The sequence below is a fragment of the Cryptomeria japonica genome, chromosome 7 (genome assembly GCF_030272615.1).
Source record: "Cryptomeria japonica chromosome 7, Sugi_1.0, whole genome shotgun sequence".
In the NCBI taxonomy this organism is placed as follows: Eukaryota; Viridiplantae; Streptophyta; class Pinopsida; order Cupressales; family Cupressaceae; genus Cryptomeria; species Cryptomeria japonica.
In genome coordinates this window covers 286459118-286478076 of record NC_081411.1, presented here as the reverse complement: position 1 = coordinate 286478076, position 18959 = coordinate 286459118, and the positions used below count along the sequence as shown (strand labels likewise).

The window sequence follows — 18959 nt, the reverse complement described above, 5'->3', positions numbered from 1 at the left end:
ATAATCAAATTGGCCAACTAGATATGAATAGAACAATTAATAGATCAGATATATATCTAAGGCCCTTATCTTTAAAAAACCTAATATTGAAAAGAAAAATATGCAAGTATTTCCCACACTTATCTCAATCAATAGAAAAGAAAAGTAGAATTAACAAAATGAAAAGAAAAGTAGAATTAACAAAATCAATAGAAAATATCATATATGCAGAGAACTACAAACTTATTCATAAAAAACTGCCTGTTCAGACAATTGACAGAGTATTGGAGAACAATAACATGTTTAGAATAAAACCATTTTTATGTAGCATAGGTGACTGCCTTTTGACTCTTTCCAGCTCCTTAAATAATGTTTGCATTGTAAGAACAGAGATCCAGAACGAGAAAGAATCGGCAACTGATCAATCTTTTAAAGAATACTTTTTGCCAGTAAAAGGTTGGAATTTATCAGCTTCTTCACTTTGCTTTTCACTTTTCTGTGCCGCGACCTTTCCAGATACCATAGCAAGTGCATGGGTTTGAACGGTGTTGCCACCAAATACAAGCTTACCTGGTTTACGTATTGGAGCTCTTGAAGGGGATCTTGACCTTGCTGATTTAATTTTCGGACTTTTGGGTGATAGAGGTTTTCCATCCAGACGCCTTCCAACTCCAGTGAAAGCAGTAAATCTGCATTGAGATTTTTCTTCATGCTCTGTAGATGTAGTATTTTCTGTTGTTGTTCTTGCACTAGATGTGGTAGTGCAGATATTAGCAGGATTTAATGGCAACCTTTCACGTTCTTTGTAATCAAGAGGAGGAGCAAAGTCTACTTCCAGATCTGTGTCAAACACACTTATGGCAGATTCAGGTTTTGTTTCAACTATATTTATACAATATATGGTGTTGTTGTAATCTAACTTAATGGTATCCCCTGTGGTTAAACAAGAGAAGTTCCTCAGAGAAACCTCCAAGAAAGCTTTTGGGTTGGATATGTCTAAGAATTTTTTTGTGTGGGGTTGCAATTTCAAACATGTTCCCTTTGGAAGAGTGGTATGCTTCAATTTGGCTGCATCTCCTGGTTGTAGAAGCATATTTTCCATCATCCAAAGCGGCATATAAATTATACCCTCCTCAGCCACGAATTCAAGTACTCCACAGTGTGAGATGTGACCTGTGATGGTATTCTGAAGCTGGAAAAGCATTGGATACTCTATTTGTTGAGATATCAGATGAGAAAGGGCAGAAGGAGGCATTATAATTTTGTTGGCTTTTTCCAGCTCTGGTTTGTCAGTATAAATGGGTGGATAACATTGATAGATCTGCTCAAAGGTAGCAGCTTCTCCATACCAAGGCCCTCTATATCTATATCTTCTATATCCATATCTTCTTTGATAAGATCCATCTTCATGGTCGTTCATATCTTCCTCGGATCCTCTATGTCCATCTTCATAATATATTTCTTCCTCATGCAGATTCATATCTTCATCAGATGCATCTTCAAGCTTTCTTTCTTCTTCATGTCCATTGATATCTTCACCAGGTTCTACATATCCATATCTTCCTTCAGTATCTGATCTATCTTCATGCACATTCATATCTTTGTCAGATCCATCTTCAGGCTTTCTTTCTTCTTCATGTACATTGATATCTTTACCAGGTTCTACGTATCCATATCTTCCTTCATTATTTGTTTTATCTTCATGAGAACCTTCGCATTCAAATCTCTCTCCTTTACCAACATTATCCATTTCTGAAAGAACTTTAATGACTTTGAGCTATTCATGTGCAGTTACGTTTTCTTTATGGTGGGTGTTAGCAATTATATATAGATGTCATACAAGGGTTGCGTCCTTTCTATTTTAACAGTAGGAGTGTTAACTCTAAGTGCTCCATCAAACTATAAATGAACCTATATCATTATTAATATGAAATAAGATTGATATTTTTTATTTTTTAAAAATTGAAAGCTCTTTTACATAATTGTATTAGGAGCTTGGAGTGCATGTTCACCAAAAAAACCGGTCACGAATTTCGAACATCGTTGATTAATTCTTAAAAAAGAAATATATATTATTCGTTTTTGTATCATGTATACTAATCCATCTTTAAATGTTAAATCTTCGTTTAAAAATTTTCTATTCTTTTTCGAACTCTAATTTTATTTAAAATGTAAATAGAGGATGTAGATTTATTTTAGCTAAAACAAATAAAATTATAGTCTATATAATAATTTTGTGAATTGAATATAATTGTGAAATTATTTGAAGAAACATTTTTAGTACATTGAGTTGATTTTCTGTTGTTATAGGTGAAGGAATTTTATGTGCAAACAAGCTCAAACAAGATGGTGGCACCAAAGAAAGTTAAAAGTTTGACTATTTATAAAAGATGGAACACCAAGAAGAGATTGACAAAACAACAAATTATATCTTTAGAGCATGCCCTTATAACATAATAAGAAGCATGTTTTAAGCCTACGCATGGTTTCCTTTCCTTAATTTCTTTCGTTAAATCTACTCCCTACAATATAAGGGTGATACATGCGCTACAAGTACCACAACCAATACTTTTTTCCAGTTAAACCAAAGTTGTGTCCTTCAACCAAATAATTAAGAAAGACAAGCTACTAGTTTGATAAACTTTTTTGAAAAGGTCTAGGATCCAAAAATGAGTTAAAACAAATACTATTTTGGGGTAGGATCCTTTAAACAAATATTTAATACTCTAAATATTCACTCCTTTGGGTACACAATGTGGGTAAATTCCCTTGATCAATACATTTCATTACCTATGCATCCATGCTGATATGGATTTGTCACTATCTACATCCATCACTATCTACTTGATCCACAACAAATGACAACCAAGAGTGACATCTAACTACCACTCTCTTTGAAAGCCATATAAGAGCAATGTTGGGTGTACATGTTGAGAATATGCATCACACAATAGACATAAAATATATTTTCTAGTAAAAGGTTTAGAAGTTCTCTATTGTTAAACATATAATTGAAATAAGTGGGGAAAAATAGTTTAAATATTGAATTAAAAGATTGATTAGTTTAATGTTGATGCTCAGTGTTAGATTTTGTGAAGAATTAATTGCAATACTAAATCTAGCATGGGAAAAAAACAATAATGATGAAATAAATTCAAATACAAACAAGAAGAGAATAATGATATTCCAATATCAAAATTCATGGTTCATCCACATAAAATCCAAATGAAATGAATACACATATAGGCTCTAGGATGAAAAATCTGGGATAACATGTGTCCAATAGGTGTTGAGTTAGCTACAACAAACTATTAGACTAACTCAACATGTAGGAACAACGGTATCAAGTGAACTTAGCTTGATGAGGAAGTGGTGACATCTAACTACAATTAATAATGAGTAAGTGAGGTAGAGGTAGCATATACTTTTGTTAATACATGTTCTCTTATTTCCTAGCAAAATAAACCATTTTGAATAATCTAGACTTATTAATAGATTATTTTTTTTATTTTTTATATGGAATAAAATAGTTATTCAACTGAAATAAGTTTGATTCATTATAAATAAAAATTAAATATATCACATTTTTTTTTTAAATCTTAGAATTCAAATTTATTTATATAGATATTTTAAATATGGCTTAGTAATAAGTCAAAATTATTTTAAATTACTCATTAAATTCAAATATAAAGTGAAATATGTAATTACACTAGCACTTACCCCTTAGTGCAACTTAGGAAAGAAGAGATGTGTTCCCCAAAGATAGGCCATATGAGATACACATGTACAATTTATAAGAACCCTAAAACAAAAAGAGGGTGTAACCCTCAAAAAAAGAAAAAAATTGTAGGAGAAAACTTCATTATAAGGAGAGGAAATATAATGGCTAGAAATCCATATAGGATATGGCCTATCTATGACTTCACAAAGGATAGATATAATGCGGGAATAAAATGTCACATAATAAATTTTGACTTAAGTCCATTTGCAATGAATAGTGTGTCTTCCCATTTGAAGAAAGAAACTTTGAGATATTAAACAATTTAGTTCCCACTCAATTAGTAAGTTTTATGAATGAATTAGGATGAGTGTGTCTAGAAGCTGACCATATATGTCGGTGCCAATGTTGAAATATGAATAAAATTGATCAATGGGATCATGCATAATGTATGTAATCTGGGAATGGTGATAGTTTTGAATGTAGATGGAAGAGTTGAAACAATTGAATTAAGGCATGTCAAGATATAAGTATAACACAAAAAAGGGGAAATATGAGGGTTATAATTGTTAGTCATTTACGGAATCAAACTCCCAAGATCACCTATAAAACCAAAATATTTTTCTATAAAAGAGAAAAGAAAGAGCATTATTTTACTAGAATAATATATTAAATCAAATATGCTCAATGAAAATGTCTATGCAATAGAAAAAGTACATATTGTTGGATTGGTTGAAGGGACCGAAATATTGAGAGGGGGGTGAATCATGTTAGGATTCCCACAGATACTGAGGGGGGGGAGTGAATCAGTATCTAACCGATGATAAGAATTTCTTAAGTTAAAACATGTAGAACATAAAATAGCAGTATACCGGTATGCAAGAATTAATGCAATAAACAGAATCAGAAACATCCACATGAATAGAACACCATAACACAAGATGTTTAACAAAGAAACCTGGTGTGGGAAAAACCTTGGTGGGATTTGTGACCCACAATATTCACTCATTGGCCAATAAGAGAATATTACTTACAATAGGGGCCTGCACATGCAGGTAGGCCAACTGCCTAGAGCTCACTGCTCAATGAGAAGTCACACTGACTTACAATGAGGATTATACTAATCCAATGACTTGTACTACTTTACAATAGCATCTCTAATGCTAGATTCAGTATCGGTTCTAACTCTGTTCTTTACATATACCCTTGACCTATAATTCGCACATTAGGTCTGCCTAATAATTTTCTTTTATGCTCGCTACATTTTCTCTCTAAATGTCTACAATGATCTCCTTTATATACAAGAGTCATTTCACAATTTGCCAAGTCGGCTTACAATAATAAACAAAATATTATATATCAAAAGTCCTGTCGGCCTCTATGCCGGTATACATCTTTTCTTCTGTGCCGGTGTCAGTGCCGGTGTAGAGTGATCTTGTTGATGTTGGTGCACTGTCTTGCCTGTGTAATGCTTTGCCGGTATGATGTCTTGCCGGTGCCATAGGATTGCAAGGTTGCCATCAACGACAAAACCTTCAATCACATACAATGTCTCATTAGACTTTCCATATGCCAACAATCTCCCCCTTTGGCATTGATGGCAACACTCATGAGAAATTTCAAAAAGTGTCCAAAATGTGTAGTCCAAAAAATTTACCAAAAAAAATGTTTACCAAAAATATGAAGGGCTCCCCCTGAGCATATGATTCCTGTCTTTAAAGTTTCTCATCCTACTACTCCCCCTTTGGCATCAATGACAAAGGTTGTCAAGATGTTAGTAGAGTTTGTAGTTACATCTGTCCATATCCTCAACCCTGTAGTTGAGTAGTTATTATCTGAAAAAGTTCGCCCAAAATTAAGTTTATACTATCCATTAACTTTTTGCTATCTTTTATTGTTGTTTCAGTCCTCTTCACAGTACCGGTGAGATGCTGCAATTGCTCTGCCGGTGTTTTACTTCCCTATGCTAATGCCTCTGAGATTTCCTTCCGCAGAGATGCTAGATAGTCCAATCTTGGACTCAGTTTAGATCTCAAGTGTTTTGCCTTGCTTATTATTCTCTCTTTCTCTCTTTCCTGTTTAAGCAATTCTTCCTCAAAATTTGCTAACTTATCTTCAAAAATAGATAGTGAATCTGGTGAGTTGACAAAATTGTCTGCAAGCTTATTTATCTCATCCTGTGTCTTGCTTATTTTCTTGTCAATATCTACAGTCAAGAAGTTTGTTTTGCATGTGTCTTTATACAAATTTTTATACTCTTTCAACAAACTACATAGTTTCGGTCGAAGTGTGTCAAAGTCTCTGTTACACTTCTTTATTTCTTCATCAAAGAATTTCGGTTTCTCCTTTTCTACCATGTCCTTTAATGATTCTTCCTTTATTTTCTCAATATTTCCAAAAATGTATTTACATAATGTATCCAACTGTCCTAAAGAATCTTTATTATCTATATTACAATCAAGAGCAATTATCTTCAAAATTGGTATTGAATCATCTATTGCTTTATAAGCCTGTGAACTGCAGTCAGTTATTTTGTTAATGGATTCAAGTAATACCTCAGTCACATTAGTTGACTTGAATGTTGATGATGATACAAGAGTCTGAGTTCCGGTGGAAATAACCATGCTTGTATTGACCTCTTGCAGGTCAGTTTGTGTTTGTATTTCTTTTAGCACTAGTTTTCCTGCTTCATTGCTTACCGGTGGCATTGTTTCCTTGTGAGCCTGTTCCGGAGCTTTTAGCTCTGTTGGTTTCTCTATTTGTGCCTCAGATTCCACCTTTTTCCCTGTATCCTCTGTCAGTTGCTCTGTATCTCCTATTACCGGAGGCTCTTTAGCCATATCTGACTTTTCAGTTGTATCTTTATCAACTGTTATGTTTATCTTTTGGGTATCAACATTTACAATGTATAGGACTTCAGGATTTGGATTGCTATCCTCTACATCCATGCTTTCTATTGCCGGTTGGTTTTCAGGGGTTGTAATTTTTACAAGTGGAGGTAGGTTGTCTTTAACCTTTATGCTTGGAGGTCCACCAACTTTGTCTTTCCCTTTGTCCTTATCCTTCTGATATACCTTAATAGGCTTGGGATTCCTGTATTCTTCTTGTTTTTCCTTTTCAACCAGGAATATGTCCCAACCATCTTATGTTTCCTTTGTAACTTCTATAACTCTTCCTGCCATCAGTGAAATATGTCACTGTGCAGTGGAGAAAAATGTCCGGTTTGCCTGAGCAATCAGATCATCAATTTCCTTTGGAGAGTTTACCGGATATACAGCAAGTAGTTTTTCTATTTTTATTTTCTTGTCTAATTCAATCACTCCTTGCCTTCTGGCCTCAAGACTTTTGTATAAATCATCAGGAATTTCATTGATTACTTCCATCAAAAACTTTTTGAACATGTCCATATGCAGTATTACACTCTCCTCAACTTGCCCTTTCTCATCAGCAGATAGAGTGTCATAAATTTTCCCTATGTTTTTCAATTTTCCTTCCTCTATGATCTCATTTAGAAAAATGTCTAGAGGTGCCAAGTCAGGTTTTGTCTTTTTCTTTTTCTTAGGAGTTAGCTTCTTTTTAGGTGTGACCTTTCTGACCGGAGACCTCACAGCTTGTTGCTTCTGCCTTGTCCTTCTAGGTGAAGGAGTGGTTGCCGGTGAGGGATCTCTTTTCCGAACAACTCTTTTAAAGGTTGTTGGCATGTCACCTTCTAAAGAAGTACGTACCAGTGATAGATAAGCTTCAGGTTATGGGGTTGCCAACTCATCTTCTGTTATGCCAGTTTTCTTTAATACATCTTCCTTAATGGCCTTTGCTTGTCTGGATCCTTTCCTCACAAATGCCTCTACCTTCTTCACTCTTTTCTTGGACTGTATTTGGCTTTCTATGGTTTCAGGACTACCAAATACTTCTTCCTTAGGTTCTTTGGGGGCTTCCAGAAGTACTTTGGCATAAGTTTCAACTATGTGGTCATCTGTCTCATAGCCCATTTCGGTTACCTAGATTGTCCTTGGGATGACTGCTTCCATCCATATTTCATCCTTTTTAATAACAAAGCATATGCCATCTTTGTATTTATCTACAATTTTCTGAGATAACCTTATCCTTTTCTTCTTTTTTGTCTTCAATGCTTGGAAAAAGTCATGAATGTTGTTTTCTTTGTTCTCACCCATGGTATTGAATAGTTCTGTCAATTGCTTTCCTACCGGTATGTCATACCCTAGTTCTTTATATCCTATACCGGGAACCTTTTTTGTTATATGAAGCATTAGGCATACTAACAGATTTCCAAATCTGAAAGTTCCTTTCTTATCCTTCTTTATCTTTCCAAGGTTGTCTATCAATTCATCCTTTAACCATTCACAGATGTCGATTTTTGCAATGTCTGTCACCATATCATAAGCACTCTTAATGCATAAACTTGAAACTGAGTTAAGTCTATTGGCAGGAGTGGCTTTGTAACATAATATCATGCTTATGAATCTCACATTTGTATCCTTTACATCGTTAACCCTTAGAGATCTCTTATCAAATGTTGCACCTGTTAGGTCTATGACTAAATCATTTGAAACCTTCTTGCTTTTGTCTGGTCTTTTACCGGTGGCCGATAACACTGTGACAGCCTTTACCGCTTCCTTGGTGATCTTATGAATTGCATCTAACCAGAAAAATTCTCCATGAACTCTGCTTAACACTATCCTAATCACACCCTTAGGAAATTCAGGAATGTTAAGGATTTATGTGAATCCTAGGGTTTCAATAACCTTGTGTTTAGTTTTAACATTGTCGGTATCATCACATATCTCGGTTTTATACATGGTTTTGATTTCCTCGTCTCCTAACTCTTCAATGTTGCAGTGGATGTACATTCTAGGGTCTTCAGCATATACAACACCTTTAGGGATTTGAGAAAATGCACCTAAGGTATCATCCTTCTTTAGTATTTCAGGGACTAACTGAAATACTGGCCTAGGTCTTTTAATTACTTCCACAACAGTAGGGTTCGCTATTTATTCAATTGCAGAGGTGGATGCCATGATTAAATACCTTTTTCTATCTTGGATGGATGATTGCTTGGAGTGTGCTTGCTTCTTGCACGAAATGCCTTAGCTCAGAATCTTCGCGCTTCTCTGAAAGTTTGAAATCACGGTGAAATGAAATGGAGCCAAAACCTTATTTTATAAAGTCTTTTTCGCTATCTACCACATTAATTGCATGCCGGTTAAGTATTCACTTAACATTGTTTGCCGGTAATAAGTGATTTTCCACTTCTTATCACTAACAGAGGGAATAATAGCACATGTGTCATTAGATTTCCAAACCCTCAAGGAAATTTTCTTCAATTAGATGAAGAACTTCCTACCGGTGGAGCACTGCTCTGTCCTGCTGGTGAAGCATCACTCTGTCCTGTCGGTGAAGCATTTGTTGGTTCTATCGGTGGAGGAGTATTCCCAATGTTTAGATTAGCTTTTCTAATCCATTGCTTTGAAAATTCTTGCTTAACCTCTTCAACCTTTTCTTTACCTTTCAAGCTAGCACCTTTGTTGTCTACTGGTGTACCTTTACTTCTACAAAATTTAGCAATATGCCCAATCTTGTTACATGCATAACAAGTTACATTATTTTTTTGAATAGCTTTCCCATAACCTATGTTATGCATTGATTAGATAAATGTCCAAATCTTCCACAAACATAACATATCACATTTATTCTGCAATTTTCAAAGTTATGACCAACTTTGTTGCATTTGGAACATTGACCGATGGGTGTATTGATATTCTGATAATTCCTAGATCTACATTCATTTGCCCTATGACCATACTTATTACAGTTAAAGCATTTTCCATTGAATTTATAAGCATTAGGTGGTCTTACCGGTTTGCAGTAACCTGAGTATTTGCTGAGGACCAAGCTCTCGTACCAATTGTTAGGATCCTTTCCTCACAAATGCCTCTACCTTCTTCAGTCTTTTCTTGGACTGTATTTGGCTTTCTATGGTTTCAGGACTACCAAATACTTCTTCCTTAGGTTCTTTGGGGGCTTCCAGAAGTACTTTGGCATAAGTTTCAACTATGTGGTCATCTGTCTCATAGCCCATTTCGGTTACCCAGATTGTCCTTGGGATGACTGCTTCCATCCATATTTCATCCTTTTTAATAACAAAGCATATGTCATCTTTGTATTTATCTACAATTTTCTGAGATAACCTTATCCTTTTCTTCATTTTTGTCTTCAATGCTTGGAAAAAGTCATGAATGTTGTTTTCTTTGTTCTCACCCATGGTATTGAACAGTTCTGTCAATTGCTTTCCTACTGGTATGTCATACCCTAGTTCTTTATATCCTATACCGGGAACCTTTTTTGTTATATGAAGCATTAGGCATACTAACAGATTTCCAAATCTGAAAGTTCCTTTCTTATCCTTCTTTATCTTTCCAAGGTTGTCTATCAATTCATCCTTTAACCATTCACAGATGTCAATTTTTGCATTGTCTGTCACCATATCATAAGCACTCTTAATGCATAAACTTGAAAATGAGTTAAGTCTATTGGCAGGAGTGGCTTTGTAACATAATATCATGCTTATGAATCTCACATTTGTATCCTTTACATCGTTAACCGTTAGAGATCTCTTATCAAATGTTGCACCTGTTAGGTCTATGACTAAATCATTTGAAACCTTCTTGCTTTTGTCTGGTCTTTTACCGGTGGTCGATAACCCTGTGACAACCTTTACCGCTTCCTTGGTGATCTTATGAATTGCATCTAACCAGAAAAATTCTCCATAAACTTTGCTTAACACTATCCTAATCACACCCTTAGGAAATTCAGGAATGTTAAGGATTTTTGTGAATCCTAGGGTTTCAATAACCTTGTGTTCAGTTTTAACATTGTCGGTATCATCACATATCTCAGTTTTATACATGGTTTTGATTTCCTCGTCTCCTAACTCTTCAATGTTGCAGTGGATGTACATTCTAGGGTCTTCAACATATACAACACCTTTAGGGATTTGAGAAAATGCACCTAAGGTATCATCCTTCTTTGCTATTTCAGGGACTAACTGAAATACTGGCCTAGGTCTTTTAATTACTTCCACAACAGTAGGGTTCGCTATGTATTCAATTGCAGAGGTGGATGCCATGATTAAATACCTTTTTCTATCTTGGATGGATGATTGCTTGGAGTGTGCTTGCTTCTTGCTCGAAATGCCTTAGCTCAGAATCTTCGCGCTTCTCTGAAAGTTTGAAATCACGATGAAATGAAATGGAGCCAAAACCTTATTTTATAAAGTCTTTTTCGCTATCTACCACATTAATTTCATGCCGGTTAAGTATTCACTTAACATTGTTTGCCAGTAATAAGTGATTTTCCACTTCTTATCTCTAACCGAGGGAATAATAGCACGTGTCATTAGATTGCCAAACCCTCAAGGAAATTTTCTTCAATTAGATGAAGAACTTCTTGCCGGTGGAGCACTGCTCTATCCTGCTATTGAAGCATCACTCTGTCCTGCCGGTGAAGCATTTGTTGGTTCTATCGGTGGAGGAGTATTCCCAATGTTTAGATTAGCTTTTCTAATACATTGCTTTGAAAATTCTTGCTTAACCTCTTCAACCTTTTCTTTTCCTTTCAAGCTAGCACCTCTGTTGTCTACCGGTGTACCTTTACTTCTACAAAATTTAGCAATATGCCCAATCTTGTTACATGCATAACAAGTTACATTATTTTTTTGAATAGCTTTCCCATAACCTATGTTCTGCATTGATTAGATAAATGTCCAAATCTTCCACAAACATAACATCTCACATTTATTCTGCAATTTTCAGAGTTATGACCAACTTTGTTGCATTTGGAACATTGACCGGTGGGTGTATTGATATTCTGATAATTCCTAGATCTACATTCATTTGCCCTATGACCATACTTATTACAGTTAAAGCATTTTCCATTGAATTTATAAGCATTAGGTGGTCTTACCGGTTTGCAGTAACCTGAGTATTTGCTGAGGACCAAGCTCTGGTACCAATTGTTAGGATTCCCACAAATATTGAGAGGGGGGGGTGAATCAGTATCTAACTGGTGATAAGAATTTCTTAAGTTAAAACATGTAGAACATAAAATAGCAGTATACCGGTATGCAAGAATTAATGCAATAAACAGAATCAGAAACATCCACATGAAAAGAACACCATAACACAAGATGTTTAACGAGGAAACCCGATGTGGGAAAAACCTCGGTGGGATTTGTGACCCACAATATTCACTCACTGGCCAATAAGAGAATATTGCTTACAATAGGGGCCTGCACATGCAGGAAGGCCAACTGCCTAGAGCTCATTGCTCAATGAGAAGTCACACTAACTTACAATGAGGATTATACTAATCCAATGACTTGTACTGCTTTACAATAGCATCTCCAATGCCAGATTCAGTACTGGTTCTAACTCTATTCTTTACATATACCCTTGACCTATAATTCGCACATTAGGTCTGCCTAATAATTTTCTTTTATGCTCGCTACATTTTCTCTCTAAATGTCTACAATGATCTCCTTTATATACAAGAGTCATTTTACAATTTTCCAAGTCAGCTTACAATAATAATCAAAATATTATATATCAAAAGTCTTGTCGGCCTCTATGCCGGTATACATCTTTTCTTCTGTGCCGGTGCCGGTGCCGGTGTAGAGTAATCTTGTTGATGTTGGTGCACTGTCTTGCTTGTGTAATGATTTGCCGGTATGATGTCTTGTCGGTGCCATAGGATTGCAAGGTTGCCATCAATGACAAAACCTTCAATCACATACAATGTCTCATTGGAGTGTCCATATGCCAACAAATCAGTATTCCCACATATTTTAAAACTTTCACCAAACTTAAACCTTTTGTTCATATAATAAACTCATCAATTATGCCTATCACACATGAAATAGGAAACACATAATAAACATAATCTAAACACAATCACAAAGGAACACAGGATTTTATACATGGAAAACCCAAATTTGAAAAACCATGGAGAGTGTTAGCTCTCAAGAGAATATAACTAGTTATATGGTGATTTACAAAAGGGTGGCTCATTGCCTGATTACAAAAATGGCTCACTCTCAAAATTCTCACTGTAAATAAATTACAAAGGTGTCAAACTGTTGGGATGCTCACTGCAAAAAGAATGATTGAACTAAAGAGGATTGCATCTCCAAATGCATGAGATCAGTTCCAAGTTAAGCTTAAATCACAATTCACAAACCCTACATGAGATTCAGTGAAAGATCTCTATACAACTATCTTTAAGCACTTGCAGCAGATCTGGTAAAGGATTACTACAACACTGTCTACACTCTCATTCTGCACCAACTGCCTTCTATATCCACAACACAAACTTCATTCTCTTTTATTTGTTTCTCTTCTATCTTCGCTACTATATATCTTTCTCTCTACATCTCTATCACTCACATCACACACTTCTATATATACCAGAGGACTCACATACCAGGATAATGTGTCAATGTAGCTCAACACATTATCTAATAAATCCTTGAACATAAACATGATAACCAAGTCAGCCTCTACAAGATCTCTACATGCCTCATTTTACATAATTCATGTACCGTTGCATATACCTGAATTGTCGGAATGGGACAAGGTCATCCAAACCCAAAGATACTGACCCATTATCATAAAACTCCAAGTATAACATCTCCAAACTCCAAAATATAGATTCCATGCATACCAAGGATACTAAACCATGATACATGAAGAGATACATCTATCATGACCAAAATAGTTGATACCAGAACACGTAACTGATACTGGGACCAATGTAAGAACAACTCAGAATTCTAGAGATAAGGATCTTCTGAAATTACTCCATTAGATCAACTACATCTTACTGCATCACATCCCATAGAAATACCAAAACGTGCATCAACTTCCCATAGAAAAAAATTCACATATCGACTACATACAACATCCAAACCAAACCGGATAATTGGTTTGACCTTAATATACTACATCTACCATCTGGACCAAAATGGATAACTGGTTTGACATCAATGAAAACAATATTCACAAAAGTCTAACAATCTCCCCCTTTTTCATTGATGGAAAAACATATATGCATACAACTCAACTCCCCTAGCTCGTGCATCTCCTTAATTCCAAAAACCACAATCCTTTCTCCCCCTTTGACATCAAGGACAAAGGATTCATTTGAGGAAAAAGAAAAGAAAGAAAAGAGTATATATACAATGTAAAAAATTGAGTACCAAACGAAAAGAACCTTCAACTTCTCTTCTTCGAAAAGATAAGCTTGTATTTCTCCTTTAATTCCAGAAGAAGAAGAACCTCCCAAGAACATATTGATAGTTCTGATACTTAAAGTAAGTACAGATCCAATAGCCAACAAGATGAGAGGGGGGGGGTGAATCATACAAACTTAATCTTTCATAAAAACATCATATTCAACCTCGGTAACATATACTTCAGTAATATAACCAAAACTGTTAAACATGGAAACTCAAAAGCATATAAACATCATAAACCTCATAACACCAGATTTAACGTGGAAACCCAAATAGGGAAAAACCACTGTGGGATTTTGGACCCACTAAGAAATATACTCTTCTAGAGTATGCTCAGTTAAAAGAAAATCTTGTTAAAGATTACAAACACATTGTTAGATGTGACCCGGTTAAGGGATTTCCCTCAGATCTGTTCTTCACCTTGTTAGAAGTGACCTTGTTACAAGATTTCAAACACTCAATCAGAATGTCACCTTGCTAGAGGGCTTTACAAATAATACTGTTAAGTCCACTCGGTTAAGATATTTTCTGTCACTTTCACAAAATAACAGTAATAAAATCAATCTGCAACTTCACATCTAAAAATGCTAAAGCAGATTCTTATTTGTTCAATACAATCTAGACATAGAACTAATCTTGTCCATCTGCTGGGCTTCTATACTCTATTATTCAAACAGGTCTTCAAGCTTTTGTGTGTGGTAATCACTATGTAGCATCCCTGTGCATACACTTGCCCGCATACATTGTTTATCAACAGTTTCCTATTTATAAACAATTAGGTAACCACTTAATCTCCTTGATCACATTTCCCATGATCAATCATAGCCATCAAATCTTCTATCTTGTCCAGGTTCAATGCATCTTTCGATTTGAAAATGTTTTACCCCGCCTAGGAACTTGCATACATTTCTTGGAACTTGTGCCAGGGTATTGTGGTTCAATCTGAGCTGTAGATCTTCATGCTGACTTTCCTTTGCCATAGATTCATTAACAAACTATATTAACGGCATACCAATCATTCAATCAGTTCCAGCTCATCAGCTTCCTTCATTAAATAACGCATGCAAACATTTAATGCATTCTGTTATAGCTCGGTTACAACTCGGTATCAACTCGGTGAATACTAAATTTCACTCGGTAGACATTCTGCCTTCATTAACCGATAGTGATAACCTTAGGGTTTACCGAATAGGTTCCTTAGGGTTTACCGACTAGGTTCTTTGCTTGATAACATATTATAGTATTAACCTTTACAATTTACAACATATGTATGATGTTAAAACAATCTAAAACATCATGATCTCATCATTGTCTGACTCAGTAATAGTTTCCCATTGAATACCTTATTCATCCCCTTATTCATCATATTCTTTCTTGTGTCTTTTACCGACATCTTTATAATCTTCAAATCATACTTCTCAAGATATGGCAACATCATACTAAATTAGAAAACTAATTACTTGACATCAATGACAAAATAATAATATCAAGACAGTAAAACAACCTTAATCAGTTATATCCATAATCATCAACAACCTTCTCAATATCCTTATGAAATGCCAACAATCTCCCCCTTTGGCATTGATGGCAAAACCAATTGATTTGACCTTAAAAGATTCGGTTTGTTGTGATTCTGAAATGCTAAAATGCTCTCCCCCATACATTAGACTTCACCTGTTTCTTTAGTCTTCTTTCCAATCTGTAGTCTTCTCAGTTTTCTTTTAGTCTTCTCCCCTGATATTAGTCTTCTCCCCCTTTGACAACAATGCCAAAAAGTAAAGAACTAAAACATAATTTCTTTCTGTATGAAGTTATTTCCTGCTGTTGTGTATCAACTGAGTCTCGGTCAGAGCATTTTGTCTTTAATTCCTATTCCCTATAATAATTCCTGTACACCTTTAGAAAACATCCTAAAGTGTATAAATCAACATAAACTCCCAAAAGATATTCGATAGAGTCATCAGATTGATGCTTTCACCGAACTCGGTCAGTGAGTAGAAGATAGGGGTAGGACCCCTAACTTACTTCTGAGATATTCAGAAGTGTCCCTTGGTAGTGGCTTGGTGAAGATATCTGCTATTTGTTCCTTTGTGCTAACATACTCCAACACCACTTTCTTCTCTTGAGCTTCTTCTCTAAGATAATTATATTTGATAGAGATGTGCTTTGTCTTAGAGTGCATAACAGGATTCTTTGAAATGTTAATGGCACTAGTATTGTCATAGAATATAGTTACTGGCTCGGTAACTTCCTCATTTATACCTTCCAACAATTGTTTGATCCATGCAATGTTGGTACAATTCAATGTTGCAACAACGTATTCAGCTTCTGATGTTGACTGTGAAACACATCCTTGTTTCTTGCTAAGCCAACTCACTAGTCTTTCTCCTAAAAAGAAAGCTCCTCCACCTGTGTTTTTTCTATCATCAATGTTGCCTGCCCAATCAGCATCAATATAAACTTTTAAATCAAAGTCATTTCCTTTCTGATATACTAAGCCATAATCCTCAGTGCCTTTCAAGTATCTAAAGATTCTTTTGATTGTTGTCATGTGTGTTTCCTTAGGATCTGCAGAGAATCTTGCAACTATACCTACTGCATGTGCTATGTATGGTCTGTTGTGAACAACATATTGAAGTTTTCCAATCATGGATCAGTAAAGTGTCTCATCAACAGATGCAGATTCATCATTCTTTGATAATTTACTGTTGGTAGTCATAGGAGTACTTACTGGTTTTGAATCCCCCATTCCAAAAAAGATTTCCTTTATGTACTTGGATTGAGTAATGAAAATCTCATTTTTCATTTGCAGTATCTGTAAACCTATAAAATGCTTTATCTCACCGATTAATGACATCTCAAATTCTTTGCTTATTTCATTTCCAAAGTTCTTGCATAAAGAGTCATTTCCACAAAATATAATATCATCAACAAATATGGCTGAGATCAGTATTCCATTATCATCATTCTTCATGTACATATTGTTGTTCTCACTTGTCCTTATAAAACCAATCTTAATCAAATAAGAGTGCAATCTTTCATACCATGCTCTAGGTGCTTGTTTCAAACCATATAAAGCTTTGTTCAATTTACATACCTGATCTTTATTATTGTCTTCAACAAATCCTTCAGGTTGTTCAATAAAAACTTCTTCTTCTAATATTCCATTCAGAAATGCAGATTTGACATCCATTTGATATACCTTGAAATTTTTGAAAGTAGCATAGGCCAACAATGTTCTTACTCCTTCAAGTCTAGCAACAGGTGCAAAAGTTTCACCATAATCAATTCCTTCTTCTTGAGCATAACCTTTGCAAACTAGTCTTTCTTTGTTTCGAATGACCTCTCCTTTTTCATTTAGCTTGTTTCTAAAAATCCACTTTGTACCGATTACATTTTTGTCCTTTGGTCTTGGGATTAGTGTCCATGTGTCATTCTTGATTTGATCAATCTCTTCTGTCATAGAATTTATCCAATCTTCACTGTTAAATGCCTCTTTCACTATTCTCGGTTCAAATTCAGATATCAAACATGTGTTCTGTCTCAGTTTGTTCCTTGTCATCACTGGATCATCCTTATCTCCTATAATCTAACTTGGTGCATGATGTCTTCTGACATACTTGGCTAATACAGGCTCGGTAGGCTCTGTATGATCTTCTTCATCACTCGGTAACTGGATATTCTCTTCATTTTCTTCAACAGTCTTCTCAGTAAGACTTCTCGGTTGAACATAGACAAATTCATCATAGTCTTCTGGTTCCTTGGAATTTCCTTCATCATTTCTTTCTGCAAATTCATCAATTTTCACATTTGCACTTTCTACTATTTTGTTAGATGATTTGATCAGACATTTAAATGCTTTGCTTCTAGAAGAATAACCTAGAAATGTTCCTTCCTCACTTTTCTGATCAAACTTGCCATTTCTATCATCTCTATGAACATAGCATCTACTTCCAAAGATTTTAAAATAACTTACATTAGGTTTCTTATCATACCAGATTTCATATGGTGTCTTCAAAGTACCTTTCTTCAATTGTACTCGGTTCAAGGTGTAAACAGCAGTGCTTATTGCTTCTCTCCAAAATGTTTGCCGTACCTTCTTTTCAATCATTAGTGTTCTAGCACAATCCACAATAGATCTATTTCTTCTCTCAGCTATTCCATTTTGCTGTGGAGTTCTCAGTGCAGAGACTTGTCTTTTAATACCATGATCATTGCAGAATAAGTTGAACTCATCAGATGTGAACTCTCCTCCTCTATCTGATCTAAGACATTTTAGTTGTCTTCCTGTTTCATTTTCAACTCTTGCCTTGTACCATTTAAATATTTGAAAAGCTTCTGATTTTTCTTTTAGAAACATTATTGACATCATCCTTGAATAGTCATCCACAAATAATATGAAATATTTATCACCATAATAACTTTGAACTTTCATAGGACCACAAAGATCAGTGTGCACTAGATCTAAAATTCCCTTAGAAGTGTAAGACTTACTTGTAAAGCTTGATCTTGTCATCTTACCCATCTGGCATCCTCAACACATAGCATTCTCAAGTTTTTCAAGACTTGGTAAACCTCTTACTCGGTGCTTCTTGCTTATTTTGATCAGATTATCAAAATTTACATGACAAAACCTTTTATGCCATAACCAGGTATCATCAATCTTTGCATACAAACACTTATTCCAAGTTGAGTCAAGGTGAAATGTGTTACCTTTTGTTTGTGTCCCAATAGCAACTAACTTTCCATTCTTGTCATGAACTTTGACAATTCCCTTCTAAAATTCTATTCGGTAACCTGTGTTGTTTAGGTGTGCTACACTCAACAAATTATATTTCAAACCTTCAACCCAATAAACATCATTGCATCTTGCATTATCAAGAAGTGTTATAGATCCTTTACCTCTTACTGGACATGGTGCATCATTACCAAATCTAACGTAGCCTCCATCATAAT

At 35.2% G+C, this 18959-nt stretch overlaps 1 protein-coding gene across 1 annotated transcript; it reads right to left on the bottom strand.

The window, feature by feature from the left end:
- Nucleotides 1-400: 400 nt before the first annotated feature.
- Nucleotides 401-1318, bottom strand: LOC131057629 (uncharacterized). The gene has a single exon (XM_059208550.1). The coding sequence runs from the start codon at nt 1232-1234 to the stop codon at nt 401-403; it is 834 nt and encodes a 277-aa protein (XP_059064533.1). The 5' UTR covers nt 1235-1318.
- Between the last annotated feature and the right edge of the window lie 17641 nt (nt 1319-18959).

Excerpts from the sequence above, each read along its gene's own strand:
- LOC131057629 (XM_059208550.1), bottom strand. The coding sequence starts at position 1,234 with ATGCCTCCTTCTGCCCTTTCTCATCTGATATCTCAACAAATAGAGTAT.